This window comes from Poecilia formosa, unplaced genomic scaffold (assembly GCF_000485575.1).
Source record: "Poecilia formosa unplaced genomic scaffold, Poecilia_formosa-5.1.2 Scaffold436, whole genome shotgun sequence".
Lineage (NCBI taxonomy): Eukaryota > Metazoa > Chordata > Actinopteri > Cyprinodontiformes > Poeciliidae > Poecilia > Poecilia formosa.
This window is the reverse complement of record NW_006800375.1, coordinates 174,790-190,220: the sequence shown is the minus strand read 5'-3', so window position 1 is coordinate 190,220 and position 15,431 is coordinate 174,790. Positions and strand designations below refer to the sequence as shown.

General features: G+C 40.7%; 2 protein-coding genes across 4 annotated transcripts in view; one reads left to right on the top strand and one right to left on the bottom strand.

Annotated features, from left to right (window-relative positions):
- Window positions 1-1,143: 1,143 nt before the first annotated feature.
- Window positions 1,144-15,431, bottom strand: part of LOC103155566 (voltage-dependent anion-selective channel protein 3) — a 28,796-nt gene continuing 14,508 nt past the window's right edge. The window contains exon 11 of the transcript XR_001659492.1: window positions 1,144-1,158. The gene's annotated coding sequence lies outside the window, so the exon portion shown is untranslated. The remainder of the gene's footprint in view (window positions 1,159-15,431) is intronic.
- tor4aa (torsin family 4, member Aa) lies at window positions 2,331-13,646 on the top strand. 3 transcript variants are annotated; one of them, XM_016663661.1, is made up of 3 exons: window positions 2,331-2,598; window positions 8,087-8,536; window positions 11,028-13,646. In XM_016663661.1, the coding sequence occupies exons 2-3, from the start codon at window positions 8,087-8,089 to the stop codon at window positions 11,883-11,885; spliced, it is 1,308 nt and encodes a 435-aa protein (XP_016519147.1). In that variant the 5' UTR covers window positions 2,331-2,598; the 3' UTR covers window positions 11,886-13,646. The 3 variants fall into 3 exon arrangements, with proteins under 3 accessions (XP_016519147.1, XP_007577352.1, XP_007577350.1); XM_007577290.2 differs by having other exon boundaries at window positions 2,331-2,624; XM_007577288.2 differs by lacking the exon at window positions 2,331-2,598 and adding an exon at window positions 3,506-3,899.

Below are 15,431 nucleotides of genomic sequence, written 5' to 3'. Positions count from 1 at the left end.
CAACATTTTTTGTAAATAATAAAAATGTTCTCTTTTTAAATCTACATTTAAAAAAAGTGTTTCCCAAATTAGAGCAACCTGCCACTTTACAAGAAAAAAGTTCCTCTTTTTGCCTCTCAAAACAGTCAGTTGTGTCTTTGCTGTATTATTCATTAAGAAAACGAGCTGCTCTACAAATTTATTTTTTAATCCTTCTCAAATGATAAAAAAGACACTTTTTTTTTTAAACTAAGTTGTTAAGCGATCTGTCAGGTAATATTCCAGATATCCCTTTTGTCGGGTTTCAGCGGCAAACAAAGTCAAAAGTGCAACTTTCTGTCCTGCCCTGAGTGACACGCAGGTCTCTGACTAATCCCTCTGCTTCCCACTGCAACACTAACAGTTTACGCGCAGCTGCTTGCTGAGAGTAAACTGTGTACAGAGGCTGAGCTCCGCGGCTCAGACATGCAAACTTCCTTCTGACGGATTCTCAAATGTCACACAGGCTGCAGGGGAAACGTGACTGCTTCTGTGTGAAGCATGGTTGGCGTGACCCAGTGACGGGCAGCGATACCAGGGCAGGCGGATCACGCTCTATGCAAACATGGTTCACACCTTTTCTATTTATATCCCCTGTAGATAAATAAGGACCAGGTGCATACAGATAGGATGTAGGAACACCTGCTTTCAAAGTATTAAAAAAAATCCCCCCTTTTTTTAAAAATGTGAAGCAACAAAATAAAACTTCCACTAACAGCTGGCTGTGTGTCCACAACCCCCCCTCAGGTCCTCTCCACCTGCCTGCTGCGATGTGAGAACTGCTGAGCTCAGCAAGGCTGTGGTCTGACTGCTGCAACCCATTCAGCCATGAAGCCCAGAAGCCATGTGAAAAAAATGAAATATGTGGTTTTATTAAGAGGGAAGGAAACGTGAAAAAACTTCAACAGAGAAGTTGAAGTTCTCTGTTGTTGTTTCAAGGTTCTTTGTTTTTGTTTTTTTTTTTGGAGCAGAGGAGGAAGACATGTCACAGGCCTGGTTTGTTTTCAGTCATGTTTGATGCTGAGATAAAGGTGGAGGCCTGTTGGATCTACCAACCTGCACCAGCCAACCAGCAGAGGATCCAGTTATTTAGTTCACAGTAAGCAGCTGGAATGCTGCTCTGCACGTGTGTGTGTGCTGCTGATCAGAGAGGGGTGTGTGTTATCTACCTCACAAATCAGAACCGACATGCTGGAGTTTTTCTGGCCTTTATGCATTTAAACTCTCCATAGCAACATATTGGACAGCTAAGTCTGATTTCATGAAACTCAGCAGAATTTGACAGCAGCCATATTGGATTTTTATTTTTTATTTTTTGCCTAACTTTCCAACAAGTCCACAGATATATATATATTTTTTTGCAGATTTCTAAATCAAAAACTCAAACTTCCGAGTTCAATTGAGCACATAGTTACACCTCCAGCAAAATAACAAAATAAACAAACAAAATAAACACTGGAATAAAGACGAATCTTTATTGCAGCGTTAAACAGCCACTGTGTGATATTTGAGTTTGTGTTCTAAAAATAAAATCAAGAAGTTGCAGAATGGAATAAACCGTTCCGCTTGCAGCGAAAACCAGTGAGATGTCCTCATCGTCCTCATCATCCTCATCATCCTTCCTCCCTGTGGAGTTGAGCCGCAGTCCTTGTATTGCCTGTTCGGTGACCTTGAGTCACTATAATAAAATTTATTAATATTATTATTAAAACAAGTGACTGATTTGGTGAGAGAGAAACTGTCAAAAATCAGACCGTTTTAGTTCTGCACCTGTCACTCCTGACAAACACATATTTCTTTTGTTTTTTGTTTTCACTTTTAGGACATTTAATGAGATGTGAACTCCTGACATGCAAATAGCAGTTTATGACATTTTCGTTGAGGAACCTCTGTAGTTCCTACAAACATCTCAGTTCCAACCGTTTCACTGTTCACTGCTTTCCTCCATCTCCTTGAAAGTTCTTTACCAGACCAAAATGTGTTTGTTGAAATCTATGTAAATCATAATGTGATTTTTGTTCTTTAGAAGGCTTTTAAAATAATCCATTTCATTGATTTGTAACTTCACACAGGGACAAAGGTGCATATTTTATCCTGAGATCTAAGCCATCTCAGCCTTCATGTCTTTTCTACAGAGTGTTTATATTTTCTCTGCTGCTAACTAAATGCCTTCAGGAAGAAATACTTTTGAATTTTTTTCATTGGCTGTGTGTTACACGATGTGGGCGCGCGTCCTAAGGTCCTCCTCTGATTGGTTGACATGCCAGTGATGGCTCCGCCCCCTGGAAGCTGCAGCTGATATGCTTGAATTCTCCTTAGGGAAGGAAGAGAAACAACACAGAAACCGACTAGTTTGGTCCAGTTGCTTCGGACTGAAGCCTCATCAGCTTGTCTAGTTTCGTTTGGGCTTTGCACTTATTTCAGGCACTTTGTTTGACGTTTTGCTTGGCACGACGGGCTCTCCATACTCTTTTCTTCTCGCATTATCGACTCGGTGCTGAGCTGAAAAACGGGACATCAGGAACCTCAAAGTGAAGAGAGCCGGTCCGGGTCACTGGGGGATGACGCTACTGGACCTCAGTAAGAGGCTCTGGTTCTTCTGACAGGTTGGTCTCAATCTGAATCTTTCTCCTGTTTTTTCCCCCCGTTGTTTTATGTTTCCCAAAGATTTTCCTTCAAAGTTACCGTTAGATATTAAGACTCTGGATTTCGCTGCTTTCTTTAAACTGCAGACATCAGAAACACCGATAAAGCTCAACTTTAACTTTAAGCTGCAATAATATACTGAACGTTTATAGAAAGCGTTGTTTAATTTGAGTTAGATTTCATGTTTATTGTTTCAGTTTTTCTTTTCTTTTTCTTATCAGTCATCCAAGAGCAGATTTGTGAGATAATTTCTAAATTCAGAGATTGATCCTATTGGTGATTAGCTCCAAGAATCATTCAATTTCAACGGCAGAATAATTATCACTCATTTTTAAATAAAATCGTATTTGCGGCTTTATTCATTCCTTGTTGAAAATATGTGACCAGACCGCCTCATAGAGAGGATTCCCCCTTCAGATTTAATTTTCATTAAACATGAGACTAATCTTTGTTTTGTACAGAAGAGACCCATTAATATTTAACGGGACTCTCAGTATGTAATTCATGCTACATTTCTGGATTTCCTAGTTGTAATTCTGACTTCCAGCCACTGGGGGAGCTGTTGTTCATATTTCCAGCTTGGCATTTCTGACTTTTCACTACAAATCATAGATGACAATTTTCGTTTTCATTCCAGTCGCTCATGCCAGAACCTCAATTATGCAAATAGCCTCGATTTCACTGCGATTTCCACACCATAACGCATCTTTCTGTTATCCTCAACTATTTTTTTTCAGAAAACATTCAAACCAAACAAAATCTAGACATTATCTCTTTTTTTTTGCTCGTATAAGACCCTCTGTGTCTCATAACCTCTGTGGTTAACTGATGGTTTCCTCTGTCTTCATGGTGACTGGAGCAATTAACTGCACTTCCAGTTAAACTCACTACAGAAAGGCTCAATTTAACCACAAACTGATTCTCAATATGTCTTTAAAAAAATAAAATAAAATATAATAAGCCAGAAAAAAACTGATCCTGAGAGAGAGAGAGAGAGAGAATTAGAGTCTTAAAAGCTCGAGTGAATTAAAGGAAACAATAATGTTAGAGGAGAGTCGGCAGAGAGAATAAAAAGAGGAAGAACGAGGCGGAGCCCGCAGTCGGAGGGCTGAGATCGCCAGGCTTCCTGCGCTCCGCCGCGTGGGGCTTTCTCTGCCTTCTCCATTCCAACAAGCCATGGACTAGACCTTCACCAACAATCGGCTCACTTTGGACGGTTCATGCCACATTTGAAGGTAATCGGAGAGACAAGTTTTCTTGAGTTCTGTCTTGAGTTTGGCGTTCACAGCTGAGCTATAAATGGAGGGATGCGCAGTCTTCTCTGTGTGTGTGACTGAAAATTTGTCATTTAATTTTGAAATACACGCATTAGTGGAATCGATCCTGCAAACCTGTGATGCGTTTGTGTCGTTTCAACTGTACGCAGACGTGCAAGTTCTGGAAAAATGCTGAACTTATGAGTAGGAAACTCATTAAAGCGACATTTCTAAGTAGCAGTAATAGTAGCAGTAGTACTAGTGGTAGTAGCAGGGTGAAGTTTTCGATCCGCCTGGAATGCTGCTGGTCTTTCAGGTCTCTGCATGTGAAGACGCAGGGAAAACAAACAGATGGGCTCTGATATCCCTCTGCTTTCTGCTCCCACTGAGCCCACTGGAATTCTTTAGCGCTGATGCAAAAGAGCCGAGTGTTTGTGTGTGTGTGTGTTTTATAACTTTTCCATTTTTCTGTGGTCGGTCAGACAAAGCCTTCGCTGTCCTTGGCCTCTCCTGGGTGTAACTGATAGTTCCTGTGCTGTGAGGCCTGCTGCTCATCAGCAGGGCATGCTGGGAGGGCAGATTCACACTGCTGCAAAAGTCTGAGTGAGAAGTTTCTGCAGATGAACTTATGGGGTCGTTTCAAAGCACGTCAGCAGAGATTAATGTTAAAATCCACCTGGATGAAGTTGAACGTGTCTCATGCATGTCATCCAGAGAAAACTGTTGAGTGTTGTCACTCTGCAGGGCCTTGCGAAGCTTCCCGAATCATCTGGTACTTCCCTTTCTCTCTCCAGTAACGGTGTGATTTTTTTTCCTCTTGTATGCCATTTGAATATTATGTAAAAGAAAAAAAAGAGAAAGGATAGAGAAGTTTTCATTTAAATGTGGATGTGATCTTTATCTTATCTGATGTCTGCCTGGAAACTTGGCTTTGCCTGAATCTCCCTCCATTGTTGCTGTTTCACAGCAATCTGCCTTTTTCTTTCAGTCAACACTCATTGATCTGCTGCATGAAAAGTTGCTAATAGTTTAGCTGAAACCTTGCAAGAAAGCATTTATAATTAAAAAGAAACATCATTATAATATCTCACATCTGTGTGGTTGCGGGTACATGTGTTGTCGATATGGCGTTGAGCAACACTTGGTTTGGTAACTGAGCAAAGCAAGGCAAATGGCAGAAGCATTAAATCCATCAGCGCAGAGCCAAACCTTCCCCACAGCTACACCCAAAAGCCCCGAATACCACGATGTTGATTTATTATTATTATTATTATTTGGGTTTTTTTTTTTCCTGTGGAAGTAAAAAAAAAAACTCAACCGTTTGACCTGCTATGTTTTAGTTCTGAAAAACCACATATCTTAGAGTCTGCAGTGTAAACGGAGCACCGTTCAAACTGAGACAAACTCTTTCAAACTTAAACTTTTATTGCACTTCCTCCAAATGCTATTTTCGGAGCCGTGGCGCTGCAGATGCATTTGCATCACGCAGAGCTGGCTGGTCCTCTATGATGACCCTCCCATTTGAAAAAAAATGTCCCCACAGTAAAGCAGGCTGAAAGTGTTTCACACTTACTGACAGGTTCCGCTTTGCAATGCATGTTTCAAAGTAGAAATGTTGCTGCGATGGGCCAAATTGGCCTTCTGTGGTTTTTAACTGCGATTTTCTGCATCAATAACCAACCTTAGAGTTGTAAAAGAGAGAGTTCAGCGTCATGTTCTCCAACCTGTGGTTGTTTTAACCCCCAACAGTCAGCATTTTGTTTCCTTGAACCCGCAAAGGACGTCCTTGTCACGAAACCTGCTCCCGTGTTAAAATGCTTATTGGAAATTCACCATTTTATGCTCTTTCCCACATTCCTTTTGTACCTGTGTGCCTAAATTGTTTATATTTGTTGATTTAATTTTGGAAATAAATGGGCATAAAATGCACAAATCTCACAGGTAACTAAATTTAATTGTGCATTCAAATAATTTTTTTTTCTTGCCACAGTTTGTTTCTGTTTCAGTTCATCAAACACTTTTCAACATCAAAGTCGAGACAAAAAGTACTTCAAGGGAGAAAAACCTCCGCAGATCAAGTTGGCTCTGTGTGAAAAGATTCGGTTTCACTCGTCACATTACCACGTTTCCTGATGGTAGACTGTGTAGAATATAGAAAACTTTTATTATTGATAACCAAAGCATCTCATGGTAGAGGGTAACATCTCATACCTGATGAGTCTACAGAGTCAATTTTTTGGCGTTGTCATGGAGACTAAGAGCCAGTCCAAATGTTGTTTAAAGACTCTGGTTACATTAACGTTTCATTGGCTTGGTTAAAGACTAAAAATAAAATACTGAACTTCAGCAGTCATAAATAGCCAAATTAACAGGAATAAGTGAGTCCACAGCCTTTTATATTGTCGCTGTTGATTTTGATGCATCCTGTCACTTCAGCTTGATTCCTAAAGACTCTTTGTCTTTAGATGTCTGCTGCGGTGATTAAAACTCTGTTAAAATTCTTTTTATCAATTAAGTAGTGATATTTTTTTTCTGCGACACTGATGGCAACATGGTGACTAAATTCAGGATGTGCTAAAAACAGGAAGGATGAGACAGCATTAGAAGAGGAGCCATGGCTCTGGCTAAACACTGGAGTTATCTGCTGCAGGCTCGACTCCGGCCCCTTCACTGAACACTGCAGGTGGGATTAACATACCTGTGTGGTAAACTAGGGAGTTGAAGTCTGCACCACCTCTGACTCACAAAGCAATCAGCTGCCAGCATCGTATAGCGTGAGTCATGCAGTGAGGATGTATGGTTTGTGCGAACAGCCAATCATTGGATTTTTAAAATGTAAACAAGATGGGAAAACTAAGAAGACGAGATGCATCATTTTAAATCGGAAGCATTTGTTCGGGCAGCAGCAGGACGACTGCGGCGACGACTCGCTGTCACCGTTTTGAAAAGCGTAGCATGGACCGACAAAGATGCTGCATGAGATCTGCCGTTGTCCTGGCAACATGTGAAGATGTCGATGTCTGCTTGATGGGTTTTGTTGAAGAGGCTAATGACTGAGTAATATTTTCTCATAGCATCTTGCACAAGGTTCCTCATCACCTTGAATCTGAAACGGATTAACCAAGTTCTGTTTTTAACTTTGTAGTATTACAAACAAAACTATAAGACTAACAGCTTTTTCAAGTTTTCTCATCCTCCACAAGAAGCTGATCTAGTTTGTTTGGCCCGGCCTTAACCTCCTGACTGGAGGTCAAACTGCTCCTCCCACTTGTGAGCTAACCCATTTTATAACAAGCATGACCTCAATGAAGCATAAAAGTGTTTCATTGCATAAGACAAAGGGGGGAAAAAGACTTTCCAAAACAGTAATTTGTTCTACAGTATAAAGTGACAATAAATTCTTTCCATATCTGCAGTATTCTCCTGGCTTCTCATACCTCAAACTCTGAAGGCAAAACTGCCAACTTGTAAATACTTTTCCTTTTTAAACAGACAAGTTCTTTCAGGCTGGGCTCCTTAAAGAGACAGGAACTCACCCGCAGAGTTTCAGACAGAGAAAAACAGTTCCTGCTCACGGCACAGCATCCATTGTAGTTCTTATTGCCCTGAAGGAATGAGGCGCCTCAGCTCCCGGTTGGGGTCAGAAGGTCAAAATGGGATCAAAACAATGTGTATAGGTTTGGAGTCGTCAATTATAGTTAAACCACAAGCTTGTAACTACGCTTTAGGAAACAACTGGATGTTTCATCAGTTTCAGCTTTGAGAGTCAAAAAGTTTTATTGTGGAGTGAGAGCCTGGTTTCTGTTTTTTATTGAATCACAGGTTTGGAAGCTTAAATCAAAGTTTTTATCAGGGAAAATGACCAAACTGGATGTTTTTTCAAACTTCCAGAAAACTACAAAACTGTCCAAACACTGAGCTCCTTTAAGTCGAGGCTAAAAACCCACCAGGTTGATCAACATGTTTAGTGTGTATTTGTTTAAGTATTTTGATGGTTGCATTTGACAAAAGGTAAAGTTTATTGCTGTTTCATAATTGGTTACTGTATTATTTTTTTTTTTTTTTTGAACGGTCTTGTTGCTGAAACGTGCTCTAGACTTTTCCAGACCTTTAGTTTCCAGACGGTGCCGACTCCTGTTGGTAAAGTCTGTCCTCTCTTTCCGTAGATGAGTGACGAAAGCAGCAGCACCTCTTCCTCCCAGGTGGTGGAGGACTTCGAGGGGGAGCTGGACGAGGAGGTGGACAGCGATGGAGGGAAGAACCAGACGGGACGGAGCAGCCCGACCCCGCTGTCCAGCTTCGCCTCACTGCGCGCCGTCATCCGCATCAAGCAGAAGTACCAGGCCATGAAGCTGCGGCGTCAGGAGATTGCCCACAGCCTGGCGGCAAGCGGTCTCGCCGGGGCTCCTGGGCGCACCAGCCCCAAAATCTTCACCTTCGACGGACTCACCCCGGCCACCTTCCCCGCCTTTCCTTCTGTCCCTCAGAAGAAGAAGAGAAGGAGGAAGAGACGAGTGTTGTTTCCCAACGACGGGCCGCGCAAAACCGTGCCCAAGCAGGAGCGCAGCCGGGCCACGTACTGCCTCTACCTGCTGTTCGCAATAGTCTTTGTCCAGGTAAACCACTGACTGTCCTCCAAACGACGGACGGCTGTAGACATTCTCAAATTTTTTGATTTATGTGATTATGGAAAAGCAAAGCACAGAGAGGTTTTATTATGTAGAAGCTCTAATCAAAAGGAAACAAGAAGTTAAGTTACAAAAAACTGGCTTCACTTAAAGAGGCAAGGTTATGTAAAATCACATATTTTGAGATTTACATCTTGTTATAATGTTATTCCCTCATCAAAAACACACCTGGAGTGTTGCTTTGATTCATTTATGAATGTTTGAGAGACCCTTTAATCTCCATGGCAACCATTCAGCTGTGCAAAATGCGTGGGGGGACCTAGGCCCGCCTTTGAGATGCAGTTTCCCAGCTTCCGCCTCACAGAGCAGCCCTCCCCTCACAGTTCCCACTCAGCTCCTTCAGACTAGCCAGCAGCAATTGGCAAACACCTGGTATTTGTTGAGCTCATTATATAAACAACTTCTCACACTTCTTACACTGGTAAAATATTGTTAAAGGGTTAATACAGGAATCATTTTTGCGATGACTTCGTGTTGGCGGAGTTTCAGAAAGAGCAGGAGCTTCTTAAAGGGACAGAGGCCCAATTTCAAGGTGTTAAATATCAAAAACTATATAGCATTTTTGTAACCGCTGATGTTGACAGAGTTACTTGATTGATAATACCCTTATATATATATAAATGCAAAACATACAGAAGATTTCAAGATGAAAAAAGATTGGCCTACCATTCAGAAATAACCTCACCACAACTGATTTTTAAAACTGTTTTCATTGCAATTTTGAACTTTTTTTTTTTTTTTTCAAAATTAACTTTCCTGTAAATACAGTGCAATAAGAAAACATTCAAAATATTCTGGATGTTAACAAAAGAAAAATGTAAGTTTGACTGAAGAAACCGTTGACATGAATGAGCAGGCCTCCTCATGAAGCCGCTCCTCTCTCTCTGCGCTGCTAAACCTGAACAAGTGGGATTTGTCTTGCTTGAACTTTTAGGTTTCAGTTTAGCCATACCTTTCCCCTGCCTGCTTTGTCACGCCTCTGTTCGTTGACGCTATTATTAGCAAACTGTCATTATTCAGCAGTCTGGTTGATCCAGATGTGATTAAGCAGATTCAGTTACTTCTGCCCTGCAGCTCTGTGAGCAGATGACTACAGTAAATACCAGCTTTCCTACACATTCCACAGAACATGATTGCGCCTATGAATGCGTTGCATTTCAAACCACTAATAGGAATGTAAAGGTGATGGTGAGTTTTCATCACCCTTAGGCTTTACTTTTACAATTTCAATAAAACTACAATTTATAAATGCATATTTTTAAGAACTTTTCCATAAAGAATTATTTATTATATCAAAAGTCATTTCTGACAGCTATGTGCTGTGGGTGTTCCTCATAGTACGATGAGTTGCACAGTCATTTTTACAGATATGTTACCAAGTACTTCCCCTTAACCACAGGTTTTAGGTTTTGAAAAGTCACTGCAATTTTTTTCACAGTTTACAAAATAAGTTTAAGGTAGACAAGCCTTCCTCTAGTGAGACGTCCAAAGATCAGCGCCCACATGTTACTGTTGGTACTAAATGGTCCAAACTAACATTCTTCTATGTGGCTAGGTTCAAATGCGGAAAAACAAAAGTAATAATTGTTAAATAATATTTAAATGTGAAGGATTCATTTCAGGTATTTCTCTGGAACTAGCTTCCAAACGAGGTTCATTTCTGATCATTTGTTGGTCTGACTAAAAAAACTATAAAAATTAGATACGTTTGTCTGGTCGAGGCTCGGTTCAACATGCGTACATCTGGAAATAGATTTGAGAGGAACTTAAAGTTAATTCATACCTCTGGTTTCCAAAGCTTTTTCTGAACCGAAACCTTCAAAATAACAGGGGAGTTTTGTTTTTAGTCTTCTTCAGGAAGGTGAAGTCTAGACGACTGAACTGTGACAAGTAAAATGGACGGTAACAAAAAAATGTTAGATATTAGTACACAGTGGCTGATGGGAAACCGTACTTGATGTTATACAAAAAGATGCTTACAGTAAACTAAAGGTTTCAACGATTTATTGGATTAATTGTGATGAATTGGTTATTGAAATAATCATCAACTAATTAACTAATAGATGAATTGTTAACAGATGAATAAAACAGCCTGTGTAGATAAACATACATAGGTAAATATATGTCAAGGTTAAGGTTCGCTACAGTCACTAGTCATACGTTGCTATTGCAATAAAATGTTTATGTTCTGAGTTAAAAAGGAACTGAAGTATTAAGTTGCTTATGTTATTGTATTTCTAATAAATAAATGTGTCTTATTGTCAAAAGAATTGATAGAATAATCGATTATACAGACGACCCAGGTTTTAGCAATATCGCTAGCTTTTAGACGCATAAAACAGTTTATTGTTTATTTTATAAAACGCACAAATAAAGTGAAGCAAAAATATTTCTAAAACGTGTTCCTGTTTCTCCCCAGGTGTACAACGCCATAGAGAACCTGGACGACCACGTTCTCCGATACGATCTGGAAGGCTTGGAGAAGACTCTGAGGCGGGAAGTGTTTGGCCAGCAGGGGGCGGTGGAGGGCCTGGTGTACCACCTGAAAGACTACCTATCCACATACGTACACAACAAGCCGCTGGTGGTGTCCGTCCACGGGCCCAGTGGGGTGGGAAAGAGCCACCTGGGCCGCATCCTGGCCGGACACTTCCGCTCGGTGGTGGGGGACGCGCTGGTGCTGCAGTACTATGTGCTCCACCACTGCCCCCGGGAGGCGGAGGCCATGCAGTGCGCGCGCAACCTCTCGTCTCTCATCTCGGAGATGGTGGAGAAGGCGGAGGAGGAGGAGAAGATCCCGCTCTTCATCTTCGACGAGGCCGAGCACATGCACGTGGAGATCCTGGACGTGCTGCTGCAGCTCGTCGCCTCCAAGCAGTCCAACGAATACCTGAACGCCATTTACCTGTTCCTCAGCAACCTGGGCCATTCGCACATCACCAAACACATGCTGCAGAACTCCTCGAGTATTTCCATGGCGATGACGGCCTCGGGCCGTCACAGCAACCTGGTCAAGGAGCTGACTCCTATTTTGCGCAACACATTGAAGAAGCATCACCCGCTATGGACCGAGGCCGACATCTTGCCTCTGGGACTTCTGGAGAAAAGCCACGTGATGGAGTGCTTTTTGGAAGAAATCACTCGAGAGGGCTTCTACCCAGACCACAGCAACATCGAACGCCTCGCGGGGGAGATCGAGTACTACCCTGTAGTCGCAGGGCGCGAATATTCCCAGTCGGGCTGCAAGCAGGTGGTGGCAAAGGTCAATCTGCTGTGAAACGCTCTTGCAGGAAACCTTTGGAATTTTTTTTTTTTTTTTTTTTTGTTTTACATTCCTTTTATCCATGAAGAATAAAAGTGGGAGGGGAGAGTATGACAGTGATGAAATCTGAAACTTGAAAAGGCAGAACTGAAAACCCAAAGTCATCAGGAGAAACCAGAGCTGGAGGTTTTTCAGACAGATGGGAAATAAATCCTGTGAAAATATTCCAAACACTCCTTAGAGGGTTGGTCCACCCAGATTATATCACATTATTTATTACTTACCACTGCTGGCATCTCTGTCTATTCAGTACATTTACAGTTTCCCAGGACATTGCAAATTCCAAATAGACTTCATGGATATTAATTAATAGGCTCAATATGACTTTAAGTCTAATAATTAATATTATTAGAATTACTTAGGATTATTATTATTATTATTATTATTATTATACCAGTATGAAATTCTCATGAGATGATTGAGTTTGTTATTGGGGTATTTACTGAACATGCTGCATAGCCTACTTGCTTTTTGCTTTGAAACAGAAAAGTTGTTGCAGCTTAACTATAAATAATGTTATGACAGCTATAATAATATTATCTATGCTGTTATGATAAACAGATTTAAGCAGTTTAAGCTGTTTTCAAAGAGTTATTATTATGGAAAGTTTTATGCCTTTTTATTGTTCCTCTTTTTGCAGCCTAGGAAGCTAGCTAGTTATTTAGCTAGGCCATCTGCGCAGGTAGTTAGCTTGCTAACAACGCTGTCTTAGTAAAACTGTTGTAGGCCAGGCTACAACTACAGGATGTTGTTTCAACCAGTTGAATGACTTGGTTTGGAGCTTTGGTTAAAATGATGCAACACAACATTTTAGTGGCTGTGTAGCTGTAACTTTTTAAAAGCCGTTGAATGCCTAAGACCAATAAATGGTCATATTCTAACATTTTACCTTCAAATATTTTAGCTAGCATTACACTACAAATTAAATTATTGTGTTACAAATTTGAATTTTGGGTATACAATAATTTCTTTCCAAGGTATTTATTTTTATTCCTGCCATTATGTGACTTTCTGCTCTGGTATTAATAACTTCAACAAGAACCTCTTGTATTTTGTTTGGTTTCAGTATGAAGCTAACCAGAGCAACCTTTTTGTCATTATATTAATCACAGATGAAGGGAAGTCGACAAGGGTGTGTATTTGGGTCACGGTTGGTTTGAATTTCCTTAAAAGTATCTTCTAAGTTAACATGAAAAGCTTTCATCAGGAAACCACATTTGCACAATGCAAGGTGGGCGTGCTGGACTAAAAAAAAAACTTTGCCGTTGTATTTGGATCAGAATCACGCAAGTACCAGTGTGGATCTAAATAACTGAGAAAGAATTGGATTGTAAGTATTGTTGCTAGCATGAGGTAACTTTGCTGCTGTTGCGCAGAAATTTTCCCCAAATACTCTTCTATTCTATTACGTCGAAATCTCTTTGTAAACTTAAAAAGTGATGTTATCTGACTGTAATGTTTGTAAAATTGTAAAATCTTTGGCAGATTTTTAAACATTTAAGTTTGAATTTAGAGCTACACATTTTTAAAACTGAGGGCCTCTGGTCTCCAGATGATATCGGGGCCCTTCTGGGACCCATATGGGTGGATCTTAAATTGTACACAAGCTTGGTATAATGTCAAGGTTTTGTGATCAGGACTTTTTCCTTTTATACTGTGAAATTTACGCTCCGCAATTCAACAAATGAAAAAAAAAAAAAGTCAGGGGTGGAACTCTAAAAAGAAAAATGCAAAAGCTTGGTTTTGTTATTTATATATGTATTTTTGCTATGTGTATGTAAATTGGGTGGACTAATCCTTGAACCAAAGTAGGCAGCTCAAACAGAAATGACTCCATAAGGACTGAAGGACGTGCATTACTTGATTTGGCATTGCCACAAAAGGAAGATGGAGCATTTCTTCCAGGACCTACTAAACCACCAGGCTGAGACGTTTCTCATTAAAACCAAAAGTCCTGTTCTGTCGTACAGTCTGACCTGAAGCCATCATGCATGATGGCTTCAGGTCGCTCTTTATTTCTACTAGCAGCAACGTGACTTTTGCTTGCATTCGATAATCTCTCAAACAGAACCCGCCTTCCATGACCAGTTTATTTATTACACATTCAGACATGTTTTTATGATTCACAGCGAGTTTACTACCGAGGGAATGAACTGAGTCAGCACTCATTTCATTCAGAGTCTAATCATTTAGACTCTGATTAGCCAATCAGAGTCTAAATGTTTTCGTGGAGTTGGGAGGTTGGATTTTTTTTTTCTGTTGTTGTTCAGTCATCTTTGTGTTCCATGTCAATAAAAGTCATTAAAAATGTTTTACAAACATGGATGCTGTGGGATTCTTCTTCAACACGTGTGCCAAATGCTTTAAGATTTTTTTTTATAGACTTTAACTGTCAGTTGTGTCCTAACACACAAGCTGTTGATTTATAAAGTTCAAGGTACAGGCCTTAAAAACTTGGAGAAATCGTTACAAAATTTAACTATAGCTTGTAAACCAGTGGTTCTTAACCTGGGTTCGGCGGAGCCTCTGCCGCGGAGGTAAAGACGCACTGTGTAAAGTCGTGATGACGCCCCGCTTTGCCATCACTTGCTGCAGAGGATCACGTTACATTGCTTAGCCAATCAGAGCTGCGGAGAAGCCCTGATTGAAGGAGTTCCACTCTCAGCATGGATTTGAACTTGTGTCTTTAATTACTTCAGCAAAGCTCACAGTTTTTACCAAATTCTATACTTCTAAATCTGCTCTTTAGTCGCATCTTTTCGGGGTTGGTACTGCCTCTAGTGGCGTGGGGGTGGTAATACAACTAATATAATTACATTATATTAGTTGTATTACCACTAATATAATGGTGGTAATACCCCATTATATTAGTGTATTACTAATATAATACACTAATTATATTAGTAATTGGGGGGGCGGGGAGGAATCATAACCCACTACAGAAGGGTTCAGTGAATGCACATATGAAACTGTGCATTCACCGAATGTACAGTTTCATATGTGCATTAGGCGGTGTATAGACATCGTCTATACTACCTGGAAATTAAGCTGTTGGCATGTACTGACAGACTGTTGCTGTCAGACAGCAACAGCCTGATGTGTTCCTTCATCTTCATGATGGTATTTGTTCTCTAACAAACAGCGGTGGGCAACTCCAGGCCTGGAGGGCCGGTCTCCTGCAGCTTTTAGATGTGTCTCTACTTTAACACACCTGAGTCAAATAATGAGGTCGTTAGCAGGACTCTGGAGAACCTGACTGCACTTAGGAGGTGATTCAGCTGTTGGATTCAAGTGTATTGAACCAGGGAGACATCTAAGAGTTGCAGCACACCGGCCCTCCAGGACCAGGATTGCCCACCCCACAGAGCAGAAATGATTCATGCAGGCCAGTAAAACATTTAAAGCAGCAGTATTATGTTTTCCAGCCGCATAGTGCAATTTATAGCACTATCAAGTAACTATGCTGCTTCAAGTTCAATGAAATTGCTACATCAAATATGA